The following is a 22990-nucleotide window of genomic DNA, read 5'->3' as shown; positions in this document are numbered from 1 at the left end:
ATTCTCAGAAAGAATAGTCAGACATTGGAAGGGGCTGTCCTGGGGCGGTGGTGGAGCGACCATCCCAGGGGGTGTTTAAAGAAAGGTTGGCTGTGGTACTTGGGGACATGCTTTAGTGGATGATATTGGTTGTGAGGAATGTTTTAACAATTCGTGTCCATAAAGAACAATTCTGTTTGAATCCTGTCTGCCTCTGGGCCCTGCACTGGCAATTTAATTCTTGAACCACAGATGCAGTGTGTCCCAGTCTCCCCCTCATTCTAGTCAATTTATCACTTCTTAAATTTATGAACCTGTTTGCTTTTGTCATTCCGGACTTCTATTTCTAACACTGCTATAGATGTGTCTGTGAATGGCTGGGGAAGAATGTTTTAATTACTTGTGTGTCTGGGAGTTTCAGAACAACTGATAACAACTAGTGACTGTTATGGGATACTATGTGGATCTTTGGTATCTGGTTAGGGGGGGCCGAGAGATAAAGAGGAAGGAGAAAGAAGCTGAAGGGCGGCTGGGAGACAAGACTTGAAGAAGATGTTCCGTAAACTTGGGATGGTGCCCAGTAAGTACAAAGGGGGAGAGGAAGACTGCGAGCCTTCAGCATGGAAGACCCCTAGAGACCCCCAGAAGAGACCCCAGAGGAGACTGCGCATGCTCCAGTAGGAGGGACTGCACCCCGGAAGCTAATTTTAATGATATATTGTTTTTAGAAGTAGTAATGAATATGTATTAGTCTAGGAGCATAAAAATCAGCTGCTTGATGTAACTGGTGTGCGTCCTGGTGGAGCGGAGACTCCTGGTGCACCCAGCGCTGTTTGCTTACCTCTATTCCTTTATATTCTTTCAATAAATCCTATTTTTTAATTTAATCCTAATTTGAATCCTGAGCCATTTATAACATTGGTGATAGGAGGTGCTTGGACCAGATGATCTTGGAGGTCTTTTCCAACCTTAATGATTCCATGATTCTATGAGTCCGCTTTAGGACCTGGAGCACCTCCTCCCTCTCCTTCTTCACTGAGCTTGGTGTCTGCAGGGCTGTTTCTCACTCCTTGCTGTCCCAGCTGCTGTTGTACCAGAGTAGTTTTCCTTTTCTTAATTCTGCTCTCACACAGCCAAAAAAACATTGCATATTGGCTTGGCTCTGGACAGCAGCAGGCCAGTTTGGAGCCACCTGAAACTGGCTCTTATGTAACATGGGTCAGCTTCGGGATATCTCTCACAGAGGCCACCCCTGCAAAACCCTATTACCAAAACTTTGCCACATAAATCCAATAAACTCTCTAGCAGTTAGTACACATCTGCTGCCCCTACTGACGTGTTTCCGCTCAGGGAAATGCTTGACCTCTCATCTTGTTACTTAAAAGGAGATTCTGATGCCAAATGGGCAAATCAGAAATGAGGAAATGAAATGGCAGAATTGACAGAAACCAAAGCACAACCTGTGCCATTAGGAAGGCTATTTTGCATTTCAGGTGAGTCTGCCAGAAAATTACGGCCTGCGTAGAGTGACTGTGGGCCTGGGGCAGTGCAGGAGAGGTATAAAAGAGGCCCAATCTCCTCACTCTCTTCATCCACTGCTCTCGCCTCCATCTCCCTGGGAACGAGGTGAGTCTGAAGGCCTTTCTTCTCCTCTTCTTCCCTGGGGATTTCTCATTACATGTCTGCACCTTCCTCCTCTGTTGGGTCTTGGGGTTGCTAGTCATGGGCGAGGGAAGGGGACAGGAGGTGTGTCATGAAGTGAAGCAGTGGCTTGGCTGACATAAATCCCGAGATAAGGGCTTGGTTGGGATCTGCTTTGGCCTGGACGTTCTTGCAAGGCTGCTGGGAAAAAAGGGAAGGAGAAGGCTGTGGGCCTTCTTACACTGTTGCTAGCTCCCCAAAAAGCATGTCCCATGGCTGTTCTAGGTTGGACTGGCAGACTGGTCCTCTGTCACCACAGTTCTCCTCTGAGTCCTCTCTCTTACCAGGTACACCTCCTGCCCCGAAACATGTCCTGCTACAACCAGTGCCTGCCATGCGGACCCTGTGGCCCAACTCCGCTGGCCAACAGCTGCAATGAGCCCTGTGTCAGGCAGTGCCAGGACTCCAACGTCTTCATCCAGCCCTCTCCTGTGGTGGTGACCCTGCCCGGCCCCATCCTCAGCTCCTTCCCGCAGAACACCGCCGTGGGATCCTCCACCTCCGCTGCCGTTGGCAGCATCCTCAGCTCTCAGGGAGTGCCCATCTCCTCTGGGGGCTTTGGGCTCTCTGGCTTGGGCAGCGGCTACTGCGGCAGGAGGTGCTTCCCCTGCTAAAGCTGCTGGTGATGGCCCGGGAGAAAGACGCCCACGGACCCAGATGTTGGTAGCGGACTGGGCACAGAGCATAGGCTTCTTGTGTTCAGGGTGGCCAAACCTCCCCAACACCCCCTGGAAGAGCATGGGACTCTCGGAGAGCACGGCCCATGTCTGCCTTACTCCTCCTCCATTCTCTCCTTTCCCACCTGTGTCCTTGTTACTCACTGCAGCTGCACTGAGTTCTGAGTCCCACCACATCAGCCTAGTGTGGACCTTCTGTCCCTTTTCCCTCAGTGGAGTGGGCAGATGGACAGGTGGCGGGATGCTCTCCGTGGCCACACAGCGCATGCTCTCGTCTGCCCCTGGTGCTTCCTACACTGGGGCACCCTCTTGGTGTGACCTCGTTTCCCTCTTTTGACTCTAATATTAAAGTTCTTCTGCATCCCAGCCTGCACCTCTGAGTCGTCCTTCCCCTGCAGACACTCCAGACACCAGCTGCGAGACACCATCTGGGGACGTCAGGGGGCATGTGGGACAAATGGGGACCATTCACGTTTCCAAGGATGAGGCCGTGTGCAGTAGGGCCCCTTGGAAAGCACTGTCACTCACACGTGAGGGAGGTGCCCATGAGTTCTGCAGGGCCTCTGGCCATCAGGCCCAGCTTTGCTGCCTCTCTGTCCTGGCGTGCCATATTGGCCTCAGTGCACAGCCTGCTGAAGGTGGCATGTGGCCACTGCTGGCCTCCAGTGAGGAGCCAGGGCTGCATACGGCCCCGGGAGGGCAGCAGCCACACAGGTTCCTGGGAAGGGGGCAGCAGGGGAGAGGGAGAGAGGCAAGAGGAGGGGTGGCAATTCCTTCTGCTCCAGGGGCAGCTGTTCTGGGGGGGGAGGCTCATGCAGAAAATGGCCCTGGAGCCGGCCAGGAGAGGGAGTGGGGGAAGCAGGCTGTACTGGCTCTGGCTGTGATGGAGGCAATTGTCTTCACCATAGGCAATATGGTGCTGTGTTCTGATTGTGTGGCTAAAACAGCGGAGGTGACACTCCAACGATTGAGCTCAGCGTCAAGGCCTTCTATGTTTCCCCCTCTGCACCCTCACAGAGCAGGCTAGGGGCGGGGAAGTTTTCAGGAGGGGACACAGTTAGGACAGCTGACCCAAATCGACCAAAGGGATATTGCATACGATAGAGCATCACGCCCGGCAACAAAACAGCGGGACAGTTCTGCCTAAGTAGCCATCCTGCAGACACTTGCTGGACATCGGTCTTCTGGTGGGAGGTGATGAGGCACAGCCTTTGCATCACTTGCTTTTTCTCTCTTGTTTCCCATTCCCTCTTTAAAATGTCTTTATATAAACCGGGGAGTTTTTCTGTCTCTTTGACTTCCAACTGTCTCCCCTGTCCTGCTGCGGCTGCGGTATGAGCGAGTGTGTGGTGGGTGCTTAGATGCTTGCCGGGGTCAGCCCACCACAGAGTCCTCCCCCTACTCCTTCCATCTGTTCCCTGGGCTGTCTGCAAAACTTTGTGGGGAAGAGGGAGGCAGGGAAAGACTGAGGGCAGGAGGAGAGACAGCGGGTGCTTTCTGAGTGTCTCTAAGGGCCATCCATGAGCTCTCCAAAGCATCACCGCAGTCACCCAGAGCCCAGTCTGGCAGATGACTTCCTGCCAGCCTGCCCTCATACCACATCATCTATCTTAAAGCCCCTCTATGGTTGCAGACCCAAAGCCGGTCCAGGAAAAGTTACTTGGGTGGTAAACCCACCCAAAGAGAAGTGACTCCCAGCAGTGCTCCGAGACACCGAGGACACCAATGACATCCTGGGCTGTACGAGCAGAAGCATAGTCAGGAGCTCAAGAATCATAGAATTACAGAATCATGGAAGGATAGAATTATAGAATCATGGACTCAGGTTGGAAGAGACCTTAATGATCATCTAACTCTAAGCCCCCTGCCACAGACAGGGATGCCACTTGCTGTATCAGATTGGCCAAGGCCCCATCCAGAACGGCCTTGAACACCTCCAGGGATGGGGCATCCACAGCTTCTCTTGGCAACCTGGTCCAGTGCCTCACTACCCTTACAGTGAAGATTTCCTCTTAAGGTCTAGTCTAAATCTGTCCTCTTTTAGTTTAAGACCATTACCCTTTGCCCTATCATTCTCTACCCAAGTTAAGAGTCCTTCTCAATCTTTTTTTTTGTTTGTTTGTTTGTTTGTTTGTTTGTTTGTTTTTTTCCTGAGACCTCTTTAAGTACTAAAAGGTTACAATGAGGTTTCCGCAGAGCCTTCCTTTCTCCAGGCTGAACTTCTTGAGCTCTCTCAGCCTTTCTTCAGAGGAGAGGTGCTCCAGCCGTCCAATCTTTTTTCACCTGTCCTGGTTTCAGTTAGAACAGAATTAATTTTCTTCCTAGTAGCTGGTGGAATGCTGTGTTTTGGCTTAGGATGAGAAGAGTGCTGATAACACCCCGATGTTTTAACTGTTGCAGAGCAGTGCTTATACCAAGCCAAGGACATCTCAGCCTTTTGCTCTGTCCTGCCAACAGGCAGGCTGGGGATGCAGTAAGAGCTGGGAGGGGACAGACCCAGGACAGGTGACCCAAACTAGCCAAAGGGGTATTCCATACCATCTGACGTCATGCTAAACAATAGCCGGTGGCTAGCCGGGGGGAGGGGGGCCGGACTGCTCGGGGTTAGGCTGGGCATCGGTCAGCGGGTGGTGAGCAATTGCATTGTGCATCACTTGTTTGTACATGTTAGTAGTAGTAGTACTATTATCATCATTGTATTATTATTATTATTGTTATTACTATTTTCCTGTCTTATTAAACTGTCTTTATCTCAACTCACGGGCTTCACTTTCCATTTCTCTCCCCCGTCCCAGAGAGGGAGGGGGGAGGGTGAGCGAACGGCTGCGTGGTGTTTAACTGCCGGCCGGGTTAAACCATGACATCACCCTACTCTGGACTTGCTCTAACAGGCCCACATCTTTCTTGTGCCGGGGGCCCCGGATGGGGATGCAGTACTCTGAGTACTCATGAGGGCAGAGTAGAGGGGGACAATCACCTCCCTCGACCTGCCGGTCACACCTCTTTTGATGCAGACGAGCATGCAGTTGGCCTTATGGGCTGAAAGCGCACATGGCTGGCTCGTGTCAAGAATTTTGTCCACCACAACCCCCAAGTCCTTCTCTGGCAGGGCTGCTCTCGATGAGTTCTTCTCCCTGTCTGTACTCCTGTCTGGGATTGCCCTGAGCCAGGTGCAGCACCTTGCAGTTGGACTTGTTGAACCTCATGCAGTTCACATAGACCCACTTCCCCAGCCTGAGGAGGTCCCTTTGAATGGCATCTCTTCCTTCTTTTCTATCAGCTGCACCACTCAGCTTGGTGTCATTGAGGGCAGTGACAATCCCACTCTGCTCGGCACTCCTCCAAACGCATCTGGAACACTGTGCCCAGTTTGGGGCTGTGTAGCAAGACAGACTGACCAAGCACAGCAAGTTCTGCAGTGTTGTTGTTAGGAAGGGATTTCCTGTCTTCTCTTGGGCAGCTATGCCCTCCACCTTGTCAAGGAAGAGAAGAAACAGTGTGCACTCCAAAATGCATAGAAGCCAATCAACTATGTTGGATAATTCCATCCAGCTCTAAGTAACCACATATTTAGAATCCAGAGGGTGACCTGATACATGAAGAAGCATTCTGAATGCAAGCCTGTGTTAATGATCGCAAAACATGATCATCAGCAGCCACCCGCTCCCAGAACTACCCGTGAGCAACACCTCTCTCCCCAGGCATCCTGGAAAAGCTGCTGCAGGGGAAAGACAACTCAGAGGCACAGGCTGGGATGCAGAAGAACTTTAATGTTAGAGTCAAAAGAGGGAACCGAGGTCACACCAAGAGGATGCCCCAGTGCAGAAAGCTCCAGGGGCAGACGAGAGCGTGCACTGTGTGGCCATGGAGGGCATCCCACCACCTGTCCATCTGCCCACTCCACTGAGGGAGAAGGGACAGAAGGTCCACACTAGGATGTCACTGTCGGACTTTGGGCCCAGTGGAGCTGCAGTGAGTGACAAGGACACAGGTGGGAAAGGAGAGAGTGAAGGTGAGGAAAGGCAGACATGGGCTGTGCTTTCCAAGAGGCCAGGCTGGCCCCATCCATTTGCAATGGTGCTGGGAGTGTTTGGCACCTCAGTGCAAGAAGCCAGTGCTCTGTCCGCTACCAACTTCTGGGTCCCTGGGGGTCTTTCTCTAGGGCCATCACCAGCAGCTTTAGCAGGGGAAGCACCTCCTGCCGCAGTAGCCGCTGCCCAAGCCAGAGAGCCCAAAGCCCCCGGAGGAGATGGGCACTCCCTGAGAGCTGAGGATGCTGCCAACGGCAGCGGAGGTGGAGGATCCCACGGCGGTGTTCTGCGGGAAGGAGCTGAGGATGGGGCCGGGCAGGGTCACCACCACGGGAGAGGGCTGGATGAAGACGTTGGAGTCCTGGCACTGCTGGACACAGGGCTCATTGCAGCTGTTGGCCAGTGGGGTTGGGCCACAGGGTCCGCATGGCAGGCACGGCAGGCACTGGTTGTAGCAGGACATGTCTCGGGGCAGGAGGTGTACCTGGTAAGAGAGAGGGCCCAGAGGAGAACTTCTATGAGAGAGGAGAAATGTGCCAGACCACCGCAGGAAAGCCATGGTACATTCTGTTTTTTGACCTGTCAGCTGTGTAAGGAGCCCCATGGGCTTAACTTTGGACACAAGAGCTCGGCCAGGACTGTCCAGTCTGACGAAGCTCCCCACCTAGCCCATAGCCACGGAGAAATTCAGCCAAGCTGCAGGTTCTCTCCATGACACGTGTGCTGTTCTTTTCCCTCTCCCATGACTAGCACTCCCAAGATGCAGGAGAATATGAAGAGGCAGGCATGTTTAAGAAATCCCCAGGGAAGAAGAGGAGATGAAAGGCCTTCAGACTCACCTCGTTCCCAGGGAGATGGAGGCAAGAGCAGTGGATGAAGAGTGTGAGGAGACTGGGCCACTTTTATACCTCTTTGCACTGCCCCAGGCCCACAGTCACTCTACGGAAGCCATAATTTTCCAGTAGACACTCCTTAAATGCAAAATATTTTAGCTAATAGCACAGGTTGTATTTTGGTTTCCATCAGCTCTACCATTTCATTTCCTCATTTCTGACATGCCTATTGTACCATACAGGCTACTTTCTGGTATCAGAGTTCAAAGGAATACCCCAGCAGGATCATATCAGTATGGGCAGAAAAGTGCAAGAGAGTGGTTGCATTCAGGCAGAGGACAGGACATGGCTTTGTGCACTTCAGGGAATGGCCGGTGATGTGTTTTGCAGGAAGAGGCCCCGCTCCTCCTGGACCTGCAATCCTCAGCAGAACACCGAAGGTCCTGTTCATTAAGGATGCACCATAAGCTTCTCTCTTGTCCCTCCCTCATGGCTCCATCCAATGGCCACTGGTCTTTGCCTCCCCAGGCATCCAGGCTGTGCCAATGCTTTCAGCTGTCTGCCTTGATGCCATTACCACTTCCACTAACTTGGGAGGAGACAGCAACTGGGGGCCCGCTGGTGCACTCTGGTGCAGGGCTGCCACAAGGGGAGACCTAGACAGCCTGCAGGAATGGGCCCTCAGGAACCTCAAGGCAATCTAGAAGGACAAAAGGCAGGTCCTGCACAGGATGGGGAACAAACTCTTGCAGCACTGCAGACTGGGGACTGAACTACCCTCTGATCCTGCATCCCCTGGACCTCCTCTGAGTAGGTCTGCCCTACTCCTGCCATCAATGGCTGGCAGGAGCTGGCACTGCCACGCGGCTGGGCATGCTCAGGGAGGGGACTTGCTCACAAGGGCCCTGGCTACAGAAACACCTCCCAGACTCCATCAAGGAGGCAATGCATCCCTGCTGCATGATCAAAGCACTTCCCTGCCCTGCAGACATGGGAGGCAGCTGGGACACACCCCAGGAGGGCAAGGGAATGCCTTCAGCAGGCAAACTTCCTGAGAGAGACTCTCCCTGCCCAGGACGAGTCATGCTCCAATTTGGGATTGGCCACGTGCCACACTTTTGGCATGAGGCCAAGCCATAGTGCCTGCTGTCTGCAGGCCTGAGCACCATGCATGCCAAATCCTCCTCCATCCAAGCAGCTCTGTCTGAGGTCCAAGCTCGAGCTGTGCCACCCTCCAGGCAGCCCCAACAGCCATTACCCTGCAGCATGACCTTTTGGCGAGTACTCTCACAACTTGGGCATTTCAAAGCTGCAGTACAGGCCATCTGCCTATGCAGGCAATGAGCTGTGACTGGTGGAGTAGGCTGGGAGCCAGGCCAGCAGGAGAAGGATGCTCCTTGTCCCTTGGTGAAGGAGCCTTTGGGCATTTAGAAGGGCACACCAAAGATGTGAGAGGATATGTGCGCTTTCTATTTAAGAGGTGAATGCACTTCCACAGAGACAGGTACCATGCTCTCCAGAACTTAGGACTAATATACTGTCCCTACTGATGTGTTCCTGCCAGGGGAAATGCTTGACCTGTTATCCTTGTACTTGAAAGGAGCCTTTGTGGCCAAATGGTCAGGTCAGAAACGAGGAAATGAAATGGCAGAGTTGACAGAAACCAAAGCACAACCTGTGCCATTAGCTAAGATATTTTGCATTTGAGGTGAGTCTGCTAGAAAATTACGGCCCGCATAGAGTGACTGTGGGCCTGGGGCAGTGCAGGAGAGGTATAAAAGCAGCCCCATTTCCTCACTCCCTCATCCACTCCTGTTACCTCCATCTCCTTGGGATCAAGGTGAGTCTGAAGCCCTTTCTCCTCAACTTCATCCTGGGAAATTTCTTAGCACATGCCTGCCTCTTCATCTTCTCTTGGGTCTTGGGAAAGCTAGAAATGGGAGAGGGAAGGGAACAGTAGATGTGAAGTGTGGAGTGAAGTGGTGTGTGGAGTGAAGCTGGGTCCTGGCTGAGGTGTATCTGAAGCTATGGGCTAAGTGGGGAGCTTCCTGGGCTGGGATATTCTGTTCAAGGACATTGGTGCCCAGGGGAAGGAGAAGGCTGTGGGCCTCCTTTCACAGCTGCCAGCTCCCCAAACAGCATGTGCTGCTGCTGTCCAGTGGTGGGCTGGCAGACTGCTCCTCTCTCACCCTTGTGCCCCTTTGCGCCCTCCCTCCCATCAGGTGCACGTCCTGCCCCGAGACATGTCCTGCTACAACCAGTGCCTGCCGTGCCTGCCATGCGGACCCTGTGGCCCAACCCCACTGGCCAACAGCTGCAATGAGCCCTGTGTCCAGCAGTGCCAGGACTCCAACGTCTTCATCCAGCCCTCTCCCGTGGTGGTGACCCTGCCCGGCCCCATCCTCAGCTCCTTCCCGCAGAACACCGCCGTGGGATCCTCCACCTCCGCTGCCGTTGGCAGCATCCTCAGCTCTCAGGGAGTGCCCATCTCCTCCGGGGGCTTTGGGCTCTCCGGCTTGGGCAGCGGCTACTGCGGCAGGAGGTGCTTCCCCTGCTAAAGGACCACAGAAATTCAGAGCAGAGTGGGCACAGAGCATTGGCTTCTTTTGTTCAGAGGGACCAAACAACCCCAACACCCCTTATAGGAAGGATGGGGTCAGCCATGGTGCACGCTCTCATCTGCTCCTGGTGCTTCCTGAACTAGGGCTTCCTCTTGGAGCAACCTCTTTTCCCTCTTTTGACCCTAATATTAAAGTTCTGCTGCATCTCAGCCTGCGCCTCTGAGTTGTCCTTCTCCTGCAGACACTCCAGACACCAGCTGTCAGGACCAATGCTGTTTCTCTGGGGATGTCAGGGGGCCATGTGGGACACATGGGGACCATTCACATTTCCCAAGGGTGAGGCTGTGTACAGTAGAGCCTCTTGGGAAAGCACTGTCACCCACACGTGAGGGAGGTGCCCATGAGCCCTGCAGGGCCCTGGCCATCAGGCCCAGCTTTGCTGCCTCTCTGTCCTGGCGTGCCATATTGGCCTCAGTGCACAGCCTGCTGAAGGTGGCATGTGGCCACTGCTGGCCTCCAGTGAGGAGCCAGAGCTGCAGGAGGCCCCGGGAGGGCAGCAGCTATCTTTATGTTGACCCAGGAGTTTTTCTCACTCTTGGTCTTCCAGCTGTCTCCCCTACCCTGCTGTGGCTGTAGTGTGAGTGAGTAGTTGGTGGGTTCTTAAATGTTTGCTGGGGTCTGCCCACCACACAGGCTCACAAGGAGTGCATGTCCTCCATCTCCTACTCTTTCCATCTGTTCCCAGAGCTTCCTGGAACAGTTTGTGGGGAAGAGGGAGGTAGGAAGAGACTGAGGGGAAGAGAAGAGTGTCTCCAAGGTCCATCCATGAGCTCCTAAACACAGCACCCAAAGCCCAGTTTGGCAAATGCCTTCCTGCCAGCCCGCCCTCATGCCACATCGCCTATCTTGCAGCCTTTCGATGGCAGCAGGTTAAAAGCTGGCCCAGAAAAAGTTACTTGGGTGGTAATCCCATACAAAGAGAAGTGACTCCCAGCAGTGTTCTGAGACATCGAGGACACCAAGGACATCCTGGGCTGCATGAGCAGAAGCTTAGCCAGGAGGTGAAGGGAGGTGACAATCCCACTCTGCTCAGCACTCCTCCAAATGTCCAAATGCAGCTGAAGCACTGCGTCCAGTTTTGGGCTCTGTTTCAAGAAATACATTGTTCAAGTAGAATGAGTTTTGCTGATGTTGTCCAGGATTGTCAGGTAGCCACAGCAATTGGGTAATGAGGAGAATCTGGGGGTACAGGCTTTCCTTAGTGTGTAGAAGATCAGGTTTTGGTTGGAGACCAAAGAGCACCTTTGGAGTAGCTACCCTGAGGTCCTGAAGAAGACAGAACCAGGCTCAACGGTGTACCAGTGCATGGCTAAAGAGACGAGACCATGTGCTTACATTGAAAATATAATTGTGTTATTGGTATTATTTTTTTTCCCAAAGCCAATACGTGGCATGTAACAGCCGCTATGAAGAAAATTAACTCTATCCCAGCCAAAACCATGACAATATCCACCCCTTATTTCATACCATTTACATCACTCTCAGGTCCTCTGCTTTCTATTACATCCTATTTAATTACCACCTCTATTGTCTTTTGATATTTACACACTGATATTACTCCCATAGCCTGTGGACCATCCTTCTAATGTGTCTGTTTTTATGTAGTTCATGACTTTGGGCTCTATCTTTCATGAGTGTCTTTTGGGGCAGAAGAGATGGTGTATGGGTATGAATTGATGCATGTAGAGGCCAGCTCTGATTTCATCACTGCTGCGCTTGTCTGGTTCTATCGCTGATGTACTTCATTTGGTTCCATCAACATTCATTCTTCTGGATGACTCTTCCTGTAATACCATTGATGTGACTTATAGTGAGTATAGTAGCAATGTCATACAGCATATAATACTATATAATACTATAAAAATTAAAATAATACAATTCAAATAATTGGCTATTCTCACCCCAAATTAAATCTGTTTGAGGGTATGCGTTGGACTTCCACATCCTTCCACTTTACTCACCAAATGCACCCAGAGCCTTGAGCAAAAGCAATCCCATGGTTGGATTTCCATTTGCCTGTGGCACGAATAACTCAGACTGTCTTCTCCAGCATGTTATTTATGGGGACTTTATCTCCTTCAGTATGTAACAGTTTTGATTGGGCAGGGCCAGCTTGGTTGGCAGATTGCCTAGTGTTGACTAACCAGGAGGCCTTTGTTAAGTGTGGGACATCCCGATGTTGGAATGTCCCAGCACCTATTGCTCTTAGTGAAGTCTTTAACAGTCCATTGCATCATTTGATTTTCCTAGAGGTTGGTGCATGAGAGGGGATGTGATATACCCAATCAATGCCGTGCTCTTTGGCTCAGGTGTCTGTGAGGTTGTTTCAGAAATGAATCCTGTTGTCCAACTTACTTCTTTCTGGGGTGCCATGTCACCATTAGACTTGCTTTTCAAGGCCCTTCAGCAGTTTCTGCAACTTGCTGTATAGGACTCCATAAAGCAGACTTCCACCTCCAATACTTTTCAACAATTCAACAGGACCCACCAGTGAACAGAGCATATTGCTTCTCATTTTCTGGTAGTTTATTATACAGATGGGCCTGTTCAGCGTGCATCACTTCCTCTTCTGGTGATATTCTGAAGTCCCTGTGGAGCACATCTCCACACTGGAGCCCACAGTGGAGCAGGTGGATATGGCCTGAAGGAGGCTGTGGCCCATAGAGAACCCCTGTAGGAGCAGGCCCCACTCTGGAGCTGAAACCCCTGGACAGAAGCCCATACAGGAGCAGGGAATCTGGGGGGAGCTGCTGCCTGTGGGGGACCCAGGTTGAAACAGTTTGCTTGTGATAGATGGACCCCTTGGTACAGAGCCATATATGGAGCAGTTCTTGTAGAGCTGCTGCCTGTAGGCAGCCCATGCAGGATCAGTCTGGCAAGGATGGCATCGTATGGGGGGGGGACCCTATGCTGGAGCAGGGGCAGAGTCACCTTGAAAGAGAGGCAGAGACGAAGTGTTATGGACTGACCAGAGCCTCCATTCCCCATTCCCATGCACTGCTTGAGGGAAGGATGTAGAAGAGGGTGGGTGGGTGGGTGGGTGGGGAAGGTGTTTTTAATTTGTTTTTGGTTTCTCACTGTTCTACTCTGCTAGTGATAGGTAGTAAATTACTTTAATCTGCCTACTCTGATGAGTCTGTTTTGCCCATGATGAGACTTGGTGAGTGATCTCTCTGTCCTCATTTTAACCCTTGAGCCCTTTCCATCATATTTTCTCCTTCTTTTCCTTTGAGGAGGGGGAATGAGAAAGCAGTTGTGGTGTTTAGCTGTCCAGCAGGCTAAAATCACCACAGTGACATACAGCATCTTCCTGGAAGGAATCTCTTTCCCTCATGCCTGACAGGAGTAGCCTTCAGAGACTGAAGGGTCATGCCCCCTTTCTAATCACTTTGTAAATTCCCCTTTCCCTAGAGGGATCCCAGCTGCTTGGCTTTCCTGTCCTCCAATTCCAGGCTACTGGCCCCAGTATCCCAGCATTGGAGCAGCCAGCTGGCAATGTGCTCACCTGGATGATGACTGAAGTCTTTTTGCATATTTTACAGATCACCCAGGGATAGAGATCTGGTGGTTACTGGTGCTTTTACGACATTTTCCTCTTCCTGTTCCTGTGATGGTCCTGCTTTGGAGAAGCCTGCCTCATCTGGCTTGGCCAGCTCCTCTGCCAGTTCCCTCAGTACCCTTGAGTGGATCCCATCCGGCCCCATCGACTTGTGCACATCTAAGTGCCGTAGCAGGTCACCAACCAGTTCTTCATGGATAATGAGGGCCACATCCTGCTCCCCATCGCCTTCCACCAGCTCAGGGTACTGAGTATCCAGAGAACATCCGGTATTGCCGCTAAAGACTGAGGCAAAGAAGGCATTGAGCACCTCCGCCTTTTCCTCATCTCTTGTAACTAAGTTTCCCCCCGCATCCAGTAAAGGATGGAGATTCTCCTTAGTCCTCCTTTTTGTGTTGATGTATTTATAGAAACGTTTTTTGTTATCTTTAACGGCAGTAGCCAGATTGAGCTCCAGATGAGCTTTGGCCTTCCTAATTTTGTCCCTGCACAGCCTCGCTACTTCTTTAAAGTCCTCCTTAGTGGCCTGCCCACTTTTCCAAAGCTTATAAACCCTCTTTTTCCTCCTAAGATCAAGCCACAATTCTCTGTTGAGCCAGGCCGGTCTTCTTCCCCGCCAGCTCGTCTTTGGGCACGTGGGGACAGACCGTTCCTGCGCCATTAAGACTTCCCTCTTGAAGAGCGCCCAGCCTTCCTGGACCCCTCTGCCCTTCAGAACCACCTCCCAAGGGACTCCACCAACCAGTGTCCTGAGCAGCTCAAAGTCAGCCCTTCGAAAGTCCAATACAGCGGTTTTACTGGTCCCCTTCCTGGCCTCGCCAAGAATAGTGAACTCCACCATTGCGTGGTCACTCTGCCCAAGACAGCTCCCGACGATCACGTCCTCCACCAGTCCTTCTCTGTTTGTGAAGAGAAGGTCTAGCGGGGCACCACCCCTGGTAGGTTCACTAACCAGCTGCGTCAGGAAGCTATCTTCCACGCTCTCCAGAAACCTCCTAGACTGCTTTCTCAGGGCTGTGTTGTGCTTCCAGGATATGTCAGGGAAGTTGAAGTCCCCCACGAGTACAAGAGCTGATGATTTAGCAACCTCTGTCAGCTGCCTGTAGAATTCCTCATCCGTCTCCTCATCCTGGTTCGGCGGTCTATAGCAGACCCCGACCAGGACACTAGCCTTGTTGTCCCTGCCGATCCTAACCCAAAGGGACTCGACCTTGTCATTCCCAACCTCGAGTTCTACAACCTCGAAAGACTCTCTAATATAGAGAGCCACACCACCACCCCTTCTATGCTGCCTGTCCCTTCTATAGAGCTTATAGCCAGGCATTGCAGCACTCCAGTCATGAGAGTGGTCCCACCACGTCTCCGTGATGGCAACCAAGTCGTAGCCTGCCTGCCGCACGATGGCTTCCAGCTCCTCCTGTTTGTTACCCATGCTGCGTGCATTGGTGTAGATGCACTTCAGCTGGGCCATAGCCTTATCCTCCAGCCTTGCCATTGTTCCCCCTGGCACAGCCCCAACAATCCTAGCCTCAGCCCCATCCCCCTTCCTACCTAGTTTAAAGCCCTCTCAATGAGCCCTGCCAGTTCCTGGCCCAGGATCCTTTTTCCCCTAAAAGATAGGGACCCGTCTGCGGCCATCAGGCCAGGTGCTGAGTAAAGTGCCCCATGATCAAAAAACCCAAGATTTCTGCGTTGGCACCAGTCCCGGAGCCACGTGTTTAACAGGTGAGCTTTCCGTGTCCTCTCTGAACCCCTCCCTGCCACCATAGGGATGGACGAAAACACCACCTGCACTCCCGCTCCATCCACTAACCGACCCAGTCCCCTAAAGTCCCTTTTGATAGCCTTGAGGCTTCTCTCTTCGATGTTATCACTGCCCGCCTGGACTATCAAAAGGGGGTAATAGTCAGAGGGGCGTACCAGGTTAGGAAGCTTCCTGGCAACGTCCCTGACCCTGGCCCCAGGGAGACAGCAGACTTCCCTACGGGTAGGGTCAGGCCGACAAATAGGGCCCTCTGTTCCCCTAAGAATCGAGTCACCAACAACAATAACCCTCCTGTCTTTCTTGGTGGAGGCAGTCCTGAGGCGCGGAGTCGACCTCCTCGCCCCAGGCATCCTCCTGGGAACATTTGCTACCTCTTCCTCACACACCGGCCTCTCAATCTCTAGGGCCTCAAACCTGTTGTGTAAGGGCACCTGGGAGGGTGGGGCCGGAAGGGGAGGGGATCGCCTGCGATGTTGAGCAGGGACTTGTTTCCATTCCTCCTCAGCTCCCAGATCCCCTCCCTCTGCCCGACGGGGACAGGGCAGGGGGTCCGCCCCCATTTGAGGAGTCTCACCTCGGTACCTCCCCTTGAGGCCCTGCAGGGAGTTACTCCAGAAGTCTATCTCCCGCTCACACTCCCTGATGGCCCTCAACCTCTCCACCTCCTCCTTGAGCTCCGCCACCATGCGGAGCAGATCATCCACCTGCTCGCACCTCACGCACGCAGTTTCTCTGCCTCCCGCCGATACATATAGAGGCGACTGATGCCAGCACAGTTTGATTCTCTTGTTCAGCTGCAGGGCCTGTCACGAGGGTTGGAGTGGCAGTTGGAGTAGCTGCAGAGACTGCTGCAGGGACTGGATCAGATCCAGAGAGATCTTCTTCCCTTTGAAAGTTCTGAATAGTATTGGATATTGTTTGATAGGCACAGGCCAGACCCCAGCACAGTGCAGCAAGCTGTAAATCTCTGGCATTTCCAGGATCGGGGCATACCATTTTAAAACATTTTATCATCTTTTTAGGATGCTGAATTTGTTCAGGGGTGAATTCCAAAACCACTGGAGGTGACAATCGTGATAAATACCTTCCCATATCCTCCCACATACCTTGCCACCCATAGCCATCCTGCCTCAGGGCAGATCTCTGGGTGGGAATTTTTAAATAGTTGTCTAGCTACAGACATGTGGAAACACGTGTAGGAGACATAGCAATAGGATCCTGCTAGTTTAAACATGCCCAGAATATTCAAAATTTTCAAAAAACATTTTAACTCACCTGGAGTAAAGGGTATGCTTGTTAATAGTTTCTACAGTCAGGCTTCTGAAGTGCTAAACTGATGGCCATACTGAGTACAAATTCTGGATTAAGTTCACAGTCAGTGTACTATGAGCACATGCTATATACAAACTGGCAGAACCATAAACAAACTTAGGCCAGGACCAGAGATAATAAACAAAAAGAAAGGAATTAATAACCTTGGAAGCACATAAATCAACATTGTGAAAAACAAACAAAAAATCAACATTGTAACCACCAACTATTAAACTAATATCATGTTTATAACAAATACTGTTTTAACACAGTTTGGTCAGATCTGTCATTATCTGCGCTTAACCTGTCATTATCTTTGCACTCCTGTTGCAGTTTAAACTGGCAGAATGCTAAACACCAATGAGTCATTCACTCACTTCCTACCCTGCCCAGTAGGATGGGGGAGAGAATCAGAAGGAAAACAAATAAAAACTCATGGGTTGAGCTAAATAGAGTTTAATAGGATAGAAATGGAAGGGAAAATAAAGATAATAATAATGATAACTATATATATAAGTGTATAAAAGAAGTGATTTATAATTTTTCACCACCTACCATCCAATGCCCAGCCAGTCCCTGAGCAACTGTGTCCCCCCAGCCAGCCAACCTATACAGTTTTTATTGTCCATCATGACATCATATAGTATGAAACATCTCTTTGGCCAGTTTGGGTCAACTGTTCTGGCTGTAGCTCCTCTCAGCTTCTTCTACATCCCCACCCTTTTCAAGAAGGGCAAGAAAGAAGATCCTGGCAATTAAAGGCCTGTCAGTCTCACTTCAGTGCCTGGTAAAAGTATGGAGATGATTAGTCTGGGAGTTACTGAAAAATGTCTAAAGGACAACACAGTTATTGGTTAGAGCTGACACAGGTTCACTAGGGGAAGGTCATGTCTAACAAACTTAATTTCCTTCTATGACAAAATCACTCAGCTAGTTGACCAAGGGAAGCCAGTCTATGTAATGACCAGAATACAGTAAGATAAACGGTTAATAACATGGGTGAACAGTTGTCTGATGGGTCAGGCCAAGAGGGCTCTTGTAAAGGGAGTTACATTAGGCTGGCGACCTGCCACCAGTGGGGTTCCCCAGGGCTCCATTTTAGGACCAGCCCTCTTCAATGTTTTCATAAGCAATATGGATGAAGGAGTTGAAGGTTTTTTGAGCAAGTTTGTGGATAATACCAAATTGGCTGGAGATGTTGACTCTGTCAAGGGTGGTGAGGCCTTGCAGAGAAATCTGGACGAATTAGAGAACTGGACAATCACCAACAGCATGAACCACCAAAAAGAGCAAGTGCTGGATCCTGCACCTGGGAAGAGGCAACCCTGGTTATAAGTTCAGAGTGTGGGATGAGATGCTGGAGAGCAGCATTACAGGAAACAATTTGGGGGTTTTGATTGACAACAAGCTGAATGTTAGCCAGCAGTGTGCCTTGGCAGCCAGGAGGGCCAACCGTATTAGAGGGTGGTCAAGGAAAGTGATTGTCTTGCTCTACCCTATGCTGGTGTGGTGTCACCTGGAGTACTGTGTGCAGTTTTGGGCACCACAATACAAGAAAGGCATAAAGGTACTAGAGAGTGTCCAAAGGAGGACAACAAATTAGGTAAAAGGTCTAGAAGGGAAGACATAATGAGTGGAAGAGCAGGCTGAGGGGAGACCTCATTGCAGTCTACAGCTTCATTGTGAGGTGGAGTGGAGAGGCAGGTACTGATCTCTTCTTTCTGGTGACCAGCTATAGGGCCCAAGGGAATGGCTTGAAGTTGCAACAAGGGAAGTTCAGGATGGATATCAAGAAAAAGTTCTTCACCAAAAAATTGGTCTGACAATGGAACAGGCTCCCCAGGGAAGTGGTCATGGCACCGAGTCAGGCAGAGTTCAGGAAGCATTTGGACAACGCTCTTAGACACATGATCTGATTTTATTTTGTTTATTTATTTATTTTGGTGGTCCCCTGGGGACCTAGAATTGGACTGGATGATCCTTGCAGATCCCTTCCAACTCAGATATTCTATGATTCTGTGACTTCCCATTGGAAGGGCAGTATGAGAGGATGAAAAGTCTTTGACTCAGTATAATAACTGTCCTGCAAAAACTAAATCATCAGGGTGTTATCAACATTATTTGTCTCCTAAATCCAAAACATGGCACACAGCAGCTACTACAAAGAAAATTAGCTCTTTATCAGCTAAAACCAGGATACCATCCCTAAACGGATACATTTAGAAACTAGAAGGTAAAATGGTGCATCATGAAGCCTACACATAACAGGCCTCTATTAAGTATTGCTCAGCACAACTGCCAACAACCCCCCCCAGAGACCCACCACTGAGCAACATCTCTTTCGCAGGGAACTCTGGGAGATGGTCTTCAGGGAAAAGGATGATAAAGAGGCACAAGCTGGGATGCAGAAGAACTTTAATGAGTCAAAAGTGGGAAACAAAGTTGATGGGGGGGAGGCCCCAATGCAGGAAGCACAAGGGGCAGACGAGAACATTATCTGTGTGGCCATGGTGGGCATCCCACCATCTGCCCACTCCACTGAGGGAGAAGGGACAGAAGGTCCCCCCCTAGGATGATGTTGTCGGACTCAGAGCAGCACTGAGCAACAAGGACACAGGTGGAAAAGGAAAGCGTGGGAGAGTGGAGGAGGGGAAAGGCAGACATGGGCTGTGCTTTCTGAGAGCCCAGGCTGGACCCATCCTTTATAAAAGGGATGGTGGGGTGGTTTGGCCCTTTGAACACAGGAAGCCAATGGTCTGTGCCCAGTCCACTACCAATGTTTGGGTCCTTGGGGGTCTTTCTCTGCCATCACCAGCAGCTTTAGCACGGGAAGCACCTCCTGCCGCAGTAGCGGCTGCCAAGGCCGGAGAGCCCAAAGCCCCCGGAGGAGATGGGCACTCCCTGAGAGCTGAGGATGCTGCCAACGGCAGCGGAGGTGGAGGATCCCACGGCGGTGTTCTGCGGGAAGGAGCTGAGGATGGGGCCGGGCAGGGTCACCACCACGGGAGAGGGCTGGATGACGACAGTGGAGTCCTGGCACTGCCTGACACAGGGCTCATTGCAGCTGTTGGCCAGTGGGGTCGGGCCACAGGGTCCACATGGCAGGCACGGCAGGCACTGGTCGTAGCAGGACATGTTTCCAGGCTAGAGATGCACCTGGTGAGAGAGAGGGCCTGGAGAAGCACGGGTGTGAGAGAGGATAATCCTGCCAGTCCACCCCAGGAAAGCCATGGCACATGCTGTTCTGGGGCCTGGCGGATGTGAAAGGAGGCCCTCAGCCTTCTCCTTCCCTTTGGCCCCAATGTCCTTGGCAAGAATATCCAGTTTGACAAAGCTCTCCATCTAGACCATAGCTTCAGATACACCTCAACTGAGATCAAGCTTCTCTTCATTCCACACCTGCTGAGGATTTGCCTCTCCCAGAACTAGAGACCCAAATACCCAACAGACTATAAAGGTGCAGGCATGTTCAGTGAAATCCCCAGGGATGAAGAGGAAAAGAAAGATCTTGAGACTCACCTTAATCCCAGAGAGATGGAGGGAAGAGGAGTGGATGACAGAGTGAGGAGATGGGCCATCTTTTATACCTCTCCTCACCATCCCAGGCCCATCAATCACTCAGGCCGTATTTTTCCAGCATACTCACCTCAAATGCAAAGAATCTTAGCTAATGGCACAGGTTGTGCTTTGGTTTCCTGTCATTTAATTTCCTCATTTCTGGACTCACCAATAGGACACAGAAGCTCATTTCCAGTACAAAAATAAGAGGTGCAAGTATTTTTCATGGCAGGAACGCGTCATTAGGGGCATGATGAGTCTGAAGGGGACAGAAAGGGTCCTGTACATGCCAGGGACATCAGTCCATTGGATATGCATTGACCCCATTTGGATCCTCTTCGCAAGAAGACGCATATATTCTCTTACCTATGCAGTGCCCTTCTGGATGCTTGAAGGTGCTGTTGCCCAAGGACACAGCACGTCCTTCTCCCACCCAGTCTGTCTCCGATCCTGCTCCACCAGTTACAGCTCATTACCAACAAAGGCAGATGGGCTGCGGTGCACCTTAGAAATGCCCAAACTGTGAGAGTACTGGCCAGAAGGTCATGATGCAGCGTAATGGCTGTTGGTGCTGCCTGGAGCACAGCAGAGTCATGACCAGAGGATTGAGTTGTTCACCGGGACAGTGTCTTGCTCCACCACTCTCCTTGCCGTAACATGCACTTTGGCCGGATGCATTCCCTGAACAGCAGCACACCCAAAGACATGCCCTATTGTGCAAAACACACTGGAAATCCTGTGAGCTGCCTGAGTTATGAGAGTACTCACCAGAAGGTCATGCTGCAGGGTAATGGCTGTTGGGGCTGCCTGGAGCATGGCACAGCCTGAGATGCTTGGATGGAGGAGGATTTGGCATGCATGGTGCTCAGGCCTGCAGAGAGCAGGCACTCTGGCTTGGCTTCATGCCAAAAGTGTGGCACGTGGCCAATCCCAAATTAGAGCGTGACTCGTCCTGGGCAGGGAGAGTCTGTCCCAGAAAGCTTGCCTGCTGAAGGCATTCCCTTGCCTTCCTGGGGTGTGTCCCAGCTGCCTCCCATGTCTGCAGGGCAGGGAAGTGCTTTGTTCATGCAGCAGGGATGCATTGCCTCCTTGATGGAGTCTGGGAGGTGTTTCTGTAGCCAGGGCCCTTGTGAGCAAGTCCCCTCGCTGAGCATGCCCAGCTGCGTGGAGCTTCCTTGTCCCCCCAGTGGTGCTGGCTTGTTCTGTTGCCTGAGGAGGGCTTTGGGACATGGCAGAGGATGTGTGCTGAAGCTCTCATGCTAGGAGAAGACGTATTGCCTGGGACCCAGAGACAAGTCCCAGCAAGGGGGAAGATGTTTTCTGCAAGCCTTTCTTTCCCTCCAGAAAGCACTCAGGAGAGCTCCTACACACAGCCCCATCTCTTTGGCCAGGAGGGTGAGGCCTGTGTGTCCCTTGCCTTCCACCGTTCATGTCTGACTCTACCCTGGGGGCAGACCTACTCAGAGGAGGTCCAGGGGATGCAGGATCAGAGGGTAGTTCAGTCCCCAGTCTGCAGTGCTGCAAGAGTTTGTTCCCCATCCTGTGCAGGACCTGCCTTTTGTCCTTCTAGATTGCCTTGAGGTTCCTGAGGGCCCATTCCTGCAGGCTGTCTAGGTCTCCCCTTGTGGCAGCCCTGCACCAGAGTGCACCAGCGGGCCCCCAGTTGCTGTCTCCTCCCAAGTTAGTGGAAGTGGTAATGGCATCAAGGCAGACAGCTGAAAGCATTGGCACAGCCTGGATGCCTGGGGAGGCAAAGACCAGTGGCCATTGGATGGAGCCATGAGGGAGGGACAAGAGAGAAGCTTATGGTGCATCCTTAATGAACAGGACCTTCGGTGTTCTGCTGAGGATTGCAGGTCCAGGAGGAGCGGGGCCTCTTCCTGCAAAACACATCACCGGCCATTCCCTGAAGTGCACAAAGCCATGTCCTGTCCTCTGCCTGAATGCAACCACTCTCTTGCACTTTTCTGCCCATACTGATATGATCCTGCTGGGGCATTCCTTGGGTCTCTCATACCAGTAGTAGAAAATAGCCTGCATATCCTCAGAAATGAGGAAATGAAATGGCAGATTTGATGGAAACCAAAACACAACCTGTGGCATTAGCTAAGATATTTTGCATTTGAGGTGAGTCTGCTTGAAAATTATGGCCCATGTAGAGTGATTGTGGGCTTGGGGTGGTGCAGGAGACGTATAAAAGTGGCCTCATCTCCTCCCTCTCTCATCGAGTCTCCTCGCCTCCATCTCCCTGGGAAAAAGGTGAGTCTAAAGGCCTTACTCCACCTCCTTACCCTGGTGGGTTTCTTAACACATAACTCTGACTTGATCCTCTGTTGGGTCTTGGGGTCACTAGTCATAGGAGAGGTAAAGCAGGTGTGTCATAGAGAGAAATTGGGCTTTTCTGTGGTGTCTCTGAAACTATGGGCTAAGTTGGGATCTTCCTGGGCCTGGACATTCTAGCCAAGGCTGTTAAATGGAGAAACAGAAAGAGGATGCTGTGAGCCTTATTACACAGCTGCCAGCTCCCCAAAAACACAATTAGATATGGCTCTTCTCTGGTGGTCTTGCAGGATGCTACTCACTCACCGCAATGCTCCTCCTGTCCTTCTTTCCCACCAGGTGCACGTCCTGCCCCAAGACATGTCCTGCTACAACCAGTGCCTGCCGTGCCTGCCATGCGGACCCTGTGGCCCGACTCCATTGGCCAACAGCTGCAATGAGCCCTGTGTCCAGCAGTGCCAGGACTCCACCGTCGTCATCCAGCCCTCTCCCGTGGTGGTGACCCTGCCCGGCCCCATCCTCAGCTCCTTCCCGCAGAACACCGCCGTGGGATCCTCCACCTCCGCTGCCGTTGGCAGCATCCTCAGCTCTCAGGGAGTGCCCATCTCCTCTGGGGGCTTTGGGCTCTCCGGCTTGGGCAGCGGCTACTGTGGCACAAGGTGCTTCCCCTGCTAA

At 51.7% G+C, this 22990-nt stretch overlaps 4 protein-coding genes across 4 annotated transcripts; 2 read left to right on the top strand and 2 right to left on the bottom strand.

Annotated features, from left to right (window-relative positions):
• Positions 1-6536: 6536 nt before the first annotated feature.
• On the bottom strand, positions 6537-6851 carry LOC311218459 (feather keratin 1-like; the record flags this gene model as incomplete). Its single annotated transcript, XM_084301142.1, has 1 exon — positions 6537-6851. One exon carries the CDS (start codon positions 6849-6851, stop codon positions 6537-6539), a length of 315 nt encoding a protein of 104 aa, XP_084157268.1.
• A 1986-nt stretch (positions 6852-8837) lies between these two features.
• On the top strand, positions 8838-9779 carry LOC311218458 (feather keratin 1-like; the record flags this gene model as incomplete). Its single annotated transcript, XM_084301141.1, has 3 exons — positions 8838-8845; positions 8962-9061; positions 9444-9779. 3 exons carry the CDS (start codon positions 8838-8840, stop codon positions 9777-9779), a joined length of 444 nt encoding a protein of 147 aa, XP_084157267.1.
• Positions 9780-19297: 9518 nt separating this feature from the next.
• Positions 19298-19612, bottom strand: LOC311218397 (feather keratin 1-like; the record flags this gene model as incomplete). Its single annotated transcript, XM_084301075.1, has 1 exon — positions 19298-19612. The coding sequence occupies one exon, from the start codon at positions 19610-19612 to the stop codon at positions 19298-19300; it is 315 nt and encodes a 104-aa protein (XP_084157201.1).
• Positions 19613-22675: 3063 nt separating this feature from the next.
• On the top strand, positions 22676-22990 carry LOC311218400 (feather keratin 1-like; the record flags this gene model as incomplete). The annotated part of the gene is made up of 1 exon (XM_084301078.1): positions 22676-22990. The coding sequence occupies one exon, from the start codon at positions 22676-22678 to the stop codon at positions 22988-22990; it is 315 nt and encodes a 104-aa protein (XP_084157204.1).

The sequence above is a fragment of the Netta rufina genome (genome assembly GCF_964035555.1).
Source record: "Netta rufina genome assembly, chromosome: 24".
In the NCBI taxonomy this organism is placed as follows: Eukaryota; Metazoa; Chordata; class Aves; order Anseriformes; family Anatidae; genus Netta; species Netta rufina.
The sequence above is the reverse complement of the archived record's forward strand: the minus strand, read 5'-3'. Positions and strand labels throughout refer to the sequence as shown.